General features: G+C 42.2%; 1 protein-coding gene across 2 annotated transcripts; it reads right to left on the minus strand.

Annotated features, from left to right (window-relative positions):
* Nucleotides 1-2,898: 2,898 nt before the first annotated feature.
* LOC127340620 (uncharacterized) lies at nucleotides 2,899-4,371 on the minus strand. Of its 2 annotated transcripts, XM_051366372.2 has the most exons (3): nucleotides 4,097-4,371; nucleotides 3,688-3,783; nucleotides 2,899-3,291 (listed from the first exon to the last, which is right to left on the minus strand). In XM_051366372.2, the coding sequence occupies exons 1-3, from the start codon at nucleotides 4,225-4,227 to the stop codon at nucleotides 3,270-3,272; spliced, it is 249 nt and encodes an 82-aa protein (XP_051222332.1). In that variant the 5' UTR covers nucleotides 4,228-4,371; the 3' UTR covers nucleotides 2,899-3,269. The 2 variants fall into 2 exon arrangements, with proteins under 2 accessions (XP_051222332.1, XP_051222331.1); XM_051366371.2 differs by lacking the exon at nucleotides 2,899-3,291 and having other exon boundaries at nucleotides 3,354-3,783; nucleotides 4,097-4,358.
* Between the last annotated feature and the right edge of the window lie 8,506 nt (nucleotides 4,372-12,877).

The following is a 12,877-nucleotide window of genomic DNA, read 5'->3' on the forward strand; positions in this document are numbered from 1 at the left end:
AATATTTTAGCAAATTTTTAGGAGAAAAGTATCATCCACTTGCAGTTCAAATTTGAATTACTTTCGAAAAATCGACATAAGGTCATTTAAATGAGAAAAAGTAGATTGATAGCTTTAAAATTCTTAATAAATAGGCATTATCCTTCCAAACGGCTAAGTTTGTGTGAAAATTTAGTGATTTAATTTTGCAACATATTCTCTGTGCTTAACCAAAAACCAAATTTTTGGTCCTTGGAAGATGGATTTTTTTTGTTTGCATAAGGTGGCAGCTCACTTTGATAGTGTCGTTTTCCATGGCAATTTACACCTCCATGCAAAATATTGGGCTCATTACCATGAAAATTATTTTTTGGTGCATCTCTTACAATGTTTATTATATGACCGTGTTTAATTGTCTCCTACATCGCACACCATTTTTTGTTAGTGTGTGATTGCCTCATACTCCATGTATGGTACAAGATACCTTGGTGCAAAAAGCATGTGCAATGCATCACGGAAAAAACCTTTTAGCATTTAGAAAATGGAAAAACATTTTTCTACTTTGACACTATAGGTTAGTATGGTACAAGATACCTTGGTGCAAAAAGTAGACCTATTATGATAAAAAAATACTCACATTCAAATTCAGACAAATCTAAGATAACTTTCATGGAAGGAAGGGAGTACTTCTTGGTGCCAGTGGCAGATCCAAAGGGTGGCTAGGCTGGGTGGTGCATGGACCACCCTGAAATTTCAATATAGCCTATAAATCATTAAAAAAATAAAAAAAATTGTACTGTTGGACCACCCTGACATTTTGTGTTGGATCCGCCACTACTTGGTGCATCACACACAATTTTTATTCTGAAACCATATGTGATTGTCTCCTACATCCCACGGCTTTTTTTTTAAATCCATGTGTGATGCATCATGCCCGATTTTTCCTGAAAGGTACACGGTTCTCTTATATCGCAAACCAAAAATAATCAAAGGGTATGCAATTTCTAACACTATAAAGTTTAGCCCTTTCCATATGCGAACAGGGACGTTAAAAGGGCTGATATGTACTACTGTAGGAAGATAGATGATGTTTTCTGACGAGATAATCATCTTGTCGTACACAAACCAACCAATGATATTTTAGTGAGATGGAGAGCGACACAAACTCTATAAATGGAGGCGCCACCGCCAACTCCACTTGCTCTTTGTAGGCAACTATAAATTCTGGTGGAGTACTATAGCCAATTTTTGTGGATGCCTCTTTGGAAAGCGACACAAAATCCATAAAAAAGGAGGGTCTATGTAAGCAGCAATTTGACAATACATTTGTTCGAACCACTTGCATTGACAGCAGCGCAGATCCAATAACTACGATGTATTGACCAAGAACTTGAAGATCGACACAATTTGGTGTCTGGTGTGTAGCGGGCCAGATGCTAATACATGCCGGATATCCTTATTTATTCGTCCACTATGCCAGAAAGCTAATCTACAAGGACGTAGGCATGCTAGTTGAACCGCGGTGATTCCAGCTGAAAATACACCATACTCAGAAATATTTGCAGAATTCTTCGAAATTACTGAATTCTTCAGGAAAAAAAAAAGAAATTAGCGAGGTTTTACGTTTGAGCAGAGTAGTACACTAGTGACTAGTACTACGGCCAGTTTCTGCTTTTCTCGTGCAGTCGCTTGGCAACTCACCCTCTTCCTGTCCTCTCTCGGTCAAATAGCTAGCTGTTTTTCTCAAAGAATTCAAACAACAACCTTTCATGAACAAGTCATGCACCTCACTTCCGCTATCACAAATAGTTTAAACAAGATAGAAAACATTATCTGATTCAACTGATGTTTCACGATCACGAAACGGCCTGGATGTATTGAAACTTCAAAGCGGTTAGGAAAAAAATGTGTTCAGTTGACTTGTTCATCCCGAACAGGGAATTAGGGGCTGAGGGTTCTTTTTTCATACGATGGTAGAAAGATTTTATTCATTCAATGATAAGTACAGGTCAAAGGCGTACATAAAGCCTTTCAGATCTAGATGTTCAGATGTTCTTTGAGTTGAGCAAGGTAATCTGCATCTCATGGGTGTCTTATTTATGTTTTTGCGGGGAGGACTGACATGTGTGTCCATGTATGAACAGCGGTACAACGTATTATGGGAACATCAACACTACGATCTCAAACACTGCCATTGCTGAAAATGTGAAGCGTTATATAAAATTAACATCTAGATATCGACTTAGCTGCTTCACTAATCATTGTGGTGTCACTTAGGCTCCAGATAGATTGTTGTATTTAATCCTGAGCTTCCAGCATACACCGTCGACTACCTAATTACGTGGTACTTACGACGGAACACATACTCATGCAGTCTGTGGCTCTGACGAAACTGATAAAAACAAACCGGTGACAGCAGCTAGCTGAAGAAGTGAAGAGCTAAACTGGACCTATATACAGCACAACAAGGTTATTCAGGACATCATGCTAACTGAGATTTTCTGAAGAAGTTTTTTCTGTTCCTAGAGGTGCCAATGGCCTTTTATGTGTTGGTTTGAAGATTCTAATGAATTTTGGAAGTGTTAAGTTGTAACCCAAGCAGTCAAGGAGGTTCAGTTCACCATGGGGAGACAGAGTAAACACTAACCAGAACCTGATGGCACTAATTAAGCAGGGCACTAAACAATGAAGAAAAGCTGTGAAGAGTAAGCTCTAAGCAGGGAATTTTGGTAGTTTTATCTTCCTTAGTTCTCTTCAGAGCAACACCAACCTGCGAAGCTGATGGCGCCGGATCATAATTAAGCATCAATTGTGATATTACAGTAGAACACCTGTACAAGTCTGCAGGAACAAATATTAGTGCAGACATGGATCACCAAATCAGTGTCGCTTCAGGAAAGGCCTCCAAGCACGTGTTCAGACAGCAAAACGGAATGCTATATCTATCGTCGGAATAACCAAATCAGTGTCACTACAGGAAAGATATCCTAGCAGAAGTTCAGAAAGAGAAAATACGGTATTCAGTCGTCCGTTACATTTAAAGAAAGAAGCCATACCGCACAGATTCAGTGCATGAAAGGCCTCCTGCCACAAATTCAGAATTCAGATAGAAATGAAGTGAAATTCATCGGACACATTTACACAGCGGAACCATGCAATTAAGATTTAGTACAGAAAAGAAACAATATTAAATTAGATATTGCAGGGAACCGCATGCTTCCTTCACCAGCTCCATACACATCCAGGTAACCACACATCTTCAACATTGACAGGCTTTGTGACCAGCTTCATCAGCCCTGAGGTTTCACAATTCTGTCCAGCATATAAAAAAAATGCATTATTACAAAACATAGTAGGTATTTTTGACAACCATATAATTAATATGGCGTACATACATAGATGTATTGAGGCGTCCATCACACAATACGTATTGTGCAGTTAATTATTTCTTTGGGCAAAGGAAATAAGCAAGGATAAGATCACAAACAAGGGTATGAGAAGGTTCAGCATGAGTACAGCTACGGTTTTATAGTTCTGCACTATGTCGCATACCCAAAAGCTGTGGTATTGTTTGTGTCAGTTAAGAGATCAAGATTGTACAGTTTTACAAACGGCTATCGCAGTTAATCTAAGCTTGTGAACCAAATTAAGAGACATTGCACAAGCTAGTCGTCGTCCTTGATCCTCTTGAGCAGCCTGGCAGCCCACCTGCGCAGCCTTCTCTTCAGCGTGAAGCCCACTGCAACCCCGACCACGAAGCTGATGGCACCGACCTTTGTGCAAGTCGACAGAGACACAACCCGGCTGCAACACAGGAGATTACCAAATGCATGTCAGTTACAGAGAGCTATAATAAGCATGAACTCTGGTGCTGTAGGTTTTCACGGACGAACGATTTGGGAATTGCGTTCTTAATGAACCCCCAACCCCAATTTGTCTCAGCCCAGGATCCGCGGAGCACGCAGGATCGTCGTTCTTAATGAACCCCCAACCCCAATTGGTCAAATCGAAGAAACCGACCGAGCGAGCAAGCTCGGACAGAGAGAACCGATGTGGAAGTGGGGATCACACAAGGGGAAGAATCAGAGGAGGAGGGTGAGGAGGAGTTGGAGCATACCCCGCGGCCCTGGACACGAGGACCTGGTCGGGGAAGGCGGCGGAGCCGGAGCGCGAGGAGGAGGAGGAGGAGTTGGCTGCGTCCTGCGCCGCCGCCTGCAGCCACCCCACCGCCGGCGAAGCCGTAGGCATCTCCGCGGATCCTGCGTGCTCTCTCCTCTCTAGAGCCTCGCCGGGGTTGAAGCTTCGGGTTTAGCGGAGAGTAGATGGATTTTTTCTTCTGTAATTCTTTGTTAATAATAAGATTTGGGATTTCTTGGTGGAGGAGAAGAAGCGAGGGAAGGGAGATGGGCGGGGCCTGCTACCTGGCTTCTCTGTGTTAAACATCCTCATCTATTCTAATTTGGAATCCTCTGAAGCTTTTTTTTTTCGAAACCCAGCACGGACGTAGATGCTCGTACAAACGTATATACACTTATCTCTATAAACGCACGCACAACCAGCCTCTTTAAGCACAACCAAGAAACTGAGTCTAAAAAACTGATCTGTGAGATTGACGAAGTCACCACTACCACCTCGTTGTCGACGGGCGGAATCCTCTAAGCTTAAATCCTCCCAGAAGAAAGAAACATCGGAGGCTCTTGGATGGGGATAAATTTCTCAAATGGTGGATGCAGCGCCATTAGATGGCTACTCCAAGGTTACAAAAGAGTTCACATTTTCCAAGACATAGGCATGCTCTCCAAAATATGCAATTAATGCTTGGTCAAATGCGTATACATTATAAACATATTTTAAAACTGAATGAAATTCAGAAACTCAATTTGGCTCCCGAGTGTGTATGCTCCCTCTACCAAGAAAATATATTTCGAAGTGACGAAAATTTTTGACAAAAAAATCTACATGTTCATCTCCACAATATATGAGTGTTCGCTAAGTTTCGAGAAAAACCGATATTTGTATGGTCTATATAAAAAAATGAAAATTTAAGTTGCGAAAAGCATTATTCGTAGCACAAAAATTTGTCTTTTTTACACAGGCCACAAGATAAGTTGAATTTTCATGAAACAACTTTGTGGTCGTGTAGCACGTGAAGATATACATGCAAATTTTATATTCCAATTTTTTTAATGTTTCAAAATGTACTTAAAATGCATTTTAAAATAAAGGGATCATATGATCCCAGGAGCTAAAACACCACTTCCAATGAAATTCATATATGTTGGTTTACCCAATGAATATCTAAGATTATACTCTATTATTTTCAACATATAATGCTTAGTAAATTCGGTCACAAATCAACCTTTTGAAGTTTTACCAAGTTGATCGAAACATATATAATATTAAAATACCATACAAATATAATATGGAAACATATTGAAAGATATACTCATCTTTACATGGTATTGTAATGACGTTTTTTTCTAACATTGGTCAATGGCACGATGCCATATGGAACCGATATGTTGTATGCAGTTGAGTTTGTTTTTCTTAAGACTCCTTTGCCTCCTCAGAAATCCCTTACATTTTAAAACTCTCCTAGGAAATTCACTTCCATAGATAGATCAATACATCCATATTCCGATATTTTTTCATGGGGATGTTTGTTCTGAAGGGTTCGTTGCATAGAAAACAAAAAAATTCTACCGTGAAGAAGAACAAAACCAAGATCCAATCTAGAAAAATCAAGATCTAATCTATGAAGAACGGAGCAACGAGAGAGATGAGAGACTAACCCTCGAAGATCCAAAGCCTTACGAGATCAGATCTCGTAGTTGACGTAGTCGATCGTTCCGGTGCTACAATCCGGCAGCACTTCCGAACTCGGTCGCACGTACGGTGTCGATGAAGTCCTTCCTCTCCCAGTGACAGCGGGCAGCGGAGGTGTGGTAGATCTCATCGGAATCCCAGCAGCACGACGGCGTGGTGGAGGAGAAATTCCTACAGGGCTTCGCTAAGCCTGCGCAGGAAGAAGGAGGAGGGGGAGAGGGGCGGCTAGGGTTTGGGGAATCATGTGCAGCGCCCCAACCCTCCCCTCCCTCTTATATAGGCGTGGGGGGGGGGCTGCCTTGGCCCCTCCTCCAAACCCTGGGGTCGGCCAAAACAAGGGGGGAAACTTCCCGTCCCCCCCCCCCCCAAGTTAAGTCCCTATTTTCAAGGGATTTGATCTTATCCACTTTATCCAGCCACATGGGCCTTGGGGGGCTGGTGTGCCTGGCCCATGTGGGCCTATGCGACCCCTCCGGTCCATGTTGGTCGTTCGGGATAGGTGGACCCCACTATTGTACCCTCCGGAACCTTCTAGAACCTCCGGTACAATACCGAAAAATCCTGAACTTTTCCGGTAACCCTGAAAATGACTTCCCATATGTGAATCTTATTTTCCGGACTATTCCGGACCTCCTCGTGATGTATTGGATCCCATATGAAATGGGCATACCCTTCGGGTACCCATTATTAGTATACCTGACTCAGCTCGGCCCAATATGGAGAAGGCCTAACAAGGCAACCCGAAGAAGTAGTCAACTAGGACTCTTGTAAAACCCTAGGCTGGTTGCATATATAAAGCCAGCCAGGGAACCCGAGAAAGGGAGGATAAGTAATACGTAAGACCAGAGAGAGAATAGACAGAGAAGATAGCGAGATAGACAACATAGCTCCGCTTATGGCGGCACCCTGTAAACAGACTTATGATCATATAGTAGATTGCTAGCAGCACGTAGGGATCCTCCGCCGAGGGGACCCGAAGCTGGGTATATCGTGTGCCCAATCTCGCTCCCGGAATCTCCATCGTCGCTATCTCCTGAAAACCCAAGTCTACAATACGTAGGCATTGGCGAGGTGATCCCTCGTCAATTGGCGCCGTCTGTGGAAAATCGCGACGACTGAATTTTGTCATCTGGGCGAGATCCATCGGATTCATCATCAACATCATCGACAAAATTGAAGTCAAGAAAAAGAAGTTGTCCATCGTCATCAACCACGTCCAGATCGCAAATGGTAGAAAATCGTCGAGTTCGTCATCAACTATTTCGTATAGCAGCTGGCTAGATTTTTTCGCGCAAACAAAGCGCGGAGCGACCCATCAATTCAAGTCACCTCATTGGCAAGAAAAGGAAAGGGTCATATGGATCTATGGAAAAGAGAAAACTCACACGGAGATATTATCAGGTGCTATTTTTCTATACTACTGCGTCTCGAAATTTTTCAAAGATATATTTTGTTTGCCTTGTGCGCTACTCTCGTGTATGCAGATGACTATTTATTGCGAACTCGCCATCCGACACAAATACCATCGGATTTCCGCGCTCCAGTACAACTTCAGATCGGAACAAGTTCCGATTTCTTCGCCGCGTGTACTCGCATGCTCGGGGGCTCACCCGCCGCGAATTCGACGATTCTCTCCTCCATGCCAACTACTTCCACCGTGTCGAATATTCTCGGCTAAACGCCGCATGGCTCCGCTGCATCGGCTGTGTCCACTTCGTCGACTCCGTCTGCTGGACGACCTACTTCCACATCGACTCCGCCGCATCCAATAATAAAGCTAAGTGTTTCCTTTTCAAGAGTCAATTATTATTTACTTTCGTCGTACCCAACACTCAGGGATGTGACATTACATCGTTACCGTAAATACACTCGATTACTCGGGTACTGCAAATAGATTTTATTTTCTATGGTTATCTAGCACGGACCCGATGAACTTCCGGGCCAAGGGATTCATTTATATGTGGATTCATTTTCTAATGGTTGTCAGTGGGTTCATTTTCTTCGGTTTAGTGGATTTCCCTTCTTCGGCTCTGGATATATCTTCTCCGGCTCAGTGGATTTATTTTCTTCGGATCAATGGCTTTATCTTCTTCGGCTTACTGGATTTATTTTCTTCGGGTTATCATTGGTTTCCTCTTATACAATACTACCCGAGGCGTTTCTGGATACATCTTCTGTGATTATTACTGGATTTATTTCTTCGGATCAGTGAATTTATTCGAATTCATATATATGGATATTACTGGTTTACTCTTATACAATACTACCCGATGCGTTTCCGGGTCAATGGATTCATCTTCTACGGTTATTACTGGATTTATTTTCTTCGGATCAATGGATTCATCCTCTATGATATTGGCGGATTCATATGCTTCATATTTAATGGCGTAATCTTCAATATGGACTCATCTCAAATACTTCATCTTGGATTCATCTTCATGGAATCGTATTATATTATTGACAATGGCTTCATCCTAAATGGCTTCACCTCCGACGTCATGGCTAACACCCGGGGGCTCGACAATGACTTCGCCTCGGGTCGCAACTGCGACAAAGCATCTAAGCAACAATCATAATATCACCTCAGCAGCGCTCGAGGGCTCGGCTATTTCTCCATCAATAATTTGGCGGCATCTACTTTCATTATTTTGTGGTTTCTACTTCAGCTCGACTTCTTCTCTGCACTCGAATACTTCATCGCGCGTCGACTCCATCGTAACCAATAAGCTAAGTGCTCCCTTAATTTACACAAAGTTGATTATCATTTACTTTCACTGCACCCGACACTCGGGGGCTGCGCTGTACAAATTCACTCTACATATCAGGTTGACAAAAGAAGAACTGCGCCAAGGAAAAATTACATCAAAGAAGAACTCGATAAAAAATTCTGAAAGGAACCCGATGAAATTGTCTTCAAGGAAGAACCTGACGAAATCTTTTTCAGGGAGGAACCCGAAGAAATTGTCTTTAAGGAAGAACCCGACAAAATCTTCTTCAGGGAGGAACCCGATGAAATCTTCTTCAGGGAGGAACCCGACAAAATTTTCTTCAAGAGAGAACCCGAAGAAATTTTCCTTAAGGAGGACCCGAAGAAATTTTCCTTAAGGAGGACCCGAAGAAATTTTTGTTCAAGGAGGAACTCGACGAAATTTTCTTCAAGCAGGAACCAAAAAAAATAAGAGGGTGGAAAAATCTTCGAGTCCATTGACTCGTCATTTATTTCGATCAAGACCATCGGAGATGTACGTGACGACAATATAGAAGAACCCAATATATTCGGCTATCCCATCACGCCGCGAAAAATATAGAAGAGCCCGAAAAATGGGTCATTACATCAGCCGAATAAGGCGCTAGACAACATATTCTCGGAGCGCGTCCGCCGCGGTAAAAACTCCGAATGCCGTGACTCGTAAAAAGGTCACGAAGGTAAGACCCCAGGATCCGTCCTGTGTGGCGTGGCATCGCACCCGAATGCGCTCTGCCACTTTATCCACAGCAACAGATGTGAAGAAAAATCTCGGCGGACGCGCTGTGGGCCCGATAATTTTGCTGGAATTCAGTGTCAACGTAACAAGAAGATTAAATTTCTACGTTCTGATCGTGGAGGTGAATATCTGAGTTATGAGTTTGGCATGCATTTAAAGAAATGCGGAATACTTTCACAGTTGACACCGCCGGGAACACCACAGCGCAATGGTGTGTCCGAACGTCGTAATCGAACTTTATTGGATATGGTTCGATCTATGATGTCTCTTACAGATTTACCGTTATCTTTTTGGAGTTATGCATTAGAGACAGCAGCATTCACTTTAAATAGGGCACCATCTAAATCCATTGAAACGACACCGTATGAATTGTGGTTTGGAAACAAACCTAAGTTGTCGTTCCTTAAAGTTTGGGGCTGCGAAGCTTATGTAAAAAAGTTACAACCTGACAAGCTCGAACCCAAAGCGGAGAAATGCGTCTTCATAGGATACCCTAAAGAAACAATTGGGTATACTTTCTATCACAGATCCGAAGGTAAAATCTTTGTTGCCAAGAACGGATCCTTTCTTGAGAAGGAGTTTCTCTCGAAAGAAGTGACTGGAAGAAAAGTAGAAATCGACGAGGTTACTGAACCTTCTGTTGAAAATCAGAGTAGCACAACACTGGAAGATGTTCTTGTGCCGCCGACACCGATTAGTGAGGAAGCTAATGATAATGATCGTGAAACTTCGAACGAAGTTACTACTGAACCTCGCAGGTCGACTAGGGTTCACACCACTCCTGATTGGTATGACCCCTGTCTAAATGTCATGATTGTGGAAAACAATGATGAAGAGCCTGCGACGTATGAGGAAGCAATGATGAGCCCAGATTCCAACAAATGGCGAGAGGCCATGAAATCCGAAATGGGATCCATGTATGATAATCAAGTATGGACTTTGGTAGACTTACCTGATAGCCGCAAGGCTGTCGAGAATAAATGGATCTTCAAAAGAAAAACAGATGCTGATGGTAATATTACTGTCTATAAAGCTCGACTTGTCGCGAAAGGGTTCCGACAAATTCAAGGAGTTGACTACGGTGAGACTTTCTCACCTGTAGCGAAGCTAAAGTCTGTGAGGATATTGTTAGCAATAGCTGCATTTTTCGATTATGAAATTTGGCAGATGGATGTCAAAACGGCGTTCCTTAATGGTGACATTGAGGAAGAGTTGTATATGGTACAACCCAAAGGTTTTGTCGATCATAAAAATGCTGACAAGGTATGCAAACTTCAGCGTTCAATCTATGGACTGAAGCAAGCATCCCGGAGTTGGAACCGACACTTTGATAAGGTGATCAAAGACTTTGGATTTATACAAACCCATGGAGAGGCTTGTATTTACAAGAAAGTGAGTGGGAGCTCTATAGCATTACTGATATTATATGCAGATGACATATTATTGATTGGAAATGATGTAGAACTTCTGAGTAGTGTAAAAGGTTATTTGAATAAGTGTTTTTCAATGAAGGACCTTGGAGAAGCAGCATACATTTTAGGCATCAAGATTTATAGAGATAGATCAAGACGCCTAATAGGGCTTTCACAGAGTACATACCAAGATAAAATTCTAAAGAAGTTTAGAATGGATGAAAGCAAGAAAGGGTTCTTGCCCATGTTACCAGGTAAGACCTTGAGTAAAACTCAAAGTCCAGCTACGGCAGAAGAGAGAGAAAGGATGAACAAAATCCCCTATGCCTCGGCCATAGGCTCTATCATGTATGCCACACTGTGTACAAGACCGGATATCGAACATGCTGTTAGTTTGACCAGCAGATATCAAAGTGATCCAGGAATGGAACACTGGACAGCGGTCAAGAATATCCTGAAGTACTTGAAAAGAACTAAGGATATGTTTCTTTGTTATGGAGGTGACCAAGAGCTTGCTGTAACCAGTTACACCGATGCTAGTTGGAACACTGATCCGGATGACTCTAAGTCTCAATCCGGATACATATTTATTTTTAATGGTGCAGCAGTAAGCTGGAGGAGTGCTAAACAAAGCGTTGTGGCGAAATCTTCAACTGAATCAGAATACATAGCTGCTTCGGAGGCTTCATCAGAGGCAATATGGATGAAGTGTTTCATTACTGAGCTTGGTGTGGTTCCTAGTGCGTTGGACCCGCTGACCATCTATTGTGACAACATGGGTGCCATAGCCAATGCACAGGAGCCAAGGTCACACAAGAAGCTGAAGCATATAAAGATACGTTTTCATTCTATTCGCGAGTACATCGAAGATGGTAACTTAAAGATTTGCAAATTACACACTGATCTGAATGTGACAGATCCGTTGACTAAAGCTCTCCCTAGAGCGAAACATGACCTACGCCAGAACGCCATGGGTGTTAGGTACATTACTATGTAATCTAGATTATTGACTCTAGTGCAAGTGGGAGATTGTTGGAGATATGCCCAAGAGGCAATAATAAAGTGGCTATTATTATATCTTTGTGTTTATGATAATAGTTTACATCTCATGCTATAATTGTATTGACCAGAAACATTAATACATGTGTGTTATGTAAACATAAAAGAATCCCTAGTAAGCCTCTTGTTAAACTAGCTTGTTGATTAATAGATGATCATAGTTTCATGATCATGAACATTGGATGTTATTAATAACAAGGTCATATCATTAGGTGAATGATGTGATGGACATACACCCATAGTAAGCGTAGCATATGATCAAGTCATTTAGTTCTTTATGCTTCAAGCTTTAATATGCATAGTAACTTAATCCTTCGACCATGAGATCTTGTTAATCACCTACACCGGATAGATGCTTTGATGACACCAAACACTACTGCGTAAATGGGTTGTTATAAAGGTGGCATTAAGTGTTCGGAAAGTATAGGGTTGAGGCACTTGTATCAATAGTGGGATTTGTCCATCCTAATGATAGATAGATATACTCTGGGCCCTCTCGGTGGAATGATATCTAATTAGCTTGCAAGCATGTGACTGGTTCACAAGAGATATCATATCACGGTACGAGTAAAGAGTACTTATCAGTAACGAGGTTGAACTAGGTATGGAGATACCGACGATCAAACTTCGGATAAGTAAAATATCGCGAGACAAAGGGAAATGTTATTTTATGTGAATGGTTCTTTCGATCATGAAGTCATCGTTGAATATGTGGGATCTATTATGGATCTCCAGGTCCTGCTATTAGTTATTGATCGGAGAAGGGTCTCGATCATGTCCGCATAGTTCTCGAACCGTAGGGTGACACACTTAAGGTTTGATGTCGTTTTAAGTAGATATGGAATATGGAATGGAGTTCGAATGTTGTTCGGAGTCTCGGATGGGATCCAGGACAACACGAGGAGTCCCGGAATGGTCCGGAGAATAAGAATCATATATAGGAAGTCACTTTCCAAGTTTGGAAATGATCCGGTGCATTTATGGAAGGCGCTAGAATGTTCTAGAACCTTCCGGAAGAAATCACCATGGAAGGTGGAGTCCTGGATGGACTCCACCAACCCTAGCCGGCCGACCAAAGGGGAAGGTGGAGTCCATGGTGGACTCCACCACCATGGC

The sequence above is a fragment of the Lolium perenne genome, chromosome 3 (genome assembly GCF_019359855.2).
Source record: "Lolium perenne isolate Kyuss_39 chromosome 3, Kyuss_2.0, whole genome shotgun sequence".
Lineage (NCBI taxonomy): Eukaryota > Viridiplantae > Streptophyta > Magnoliopsida > Poales > Poaceae > Lolium > Lolium perenne.

Excerpts from the sequence above, each read along its gene's own strand:
- LOC127340620 (XM_051366371.2), bottom strand. The coding sequence starts at position 4,227 with ATGCCTACGGCTTCGCCGGCGGTGGGGTGGCTGCAGGCGGCGGCGCAG. Across the intron at positions 3,784-4,096 it reads CTCGTGTCCAGGGCCGCGGG|CCGGGTTGTGTCTCTGTCGA; the intron begins GTATGCTCCAAC and ends CCTGTGTTGCAG.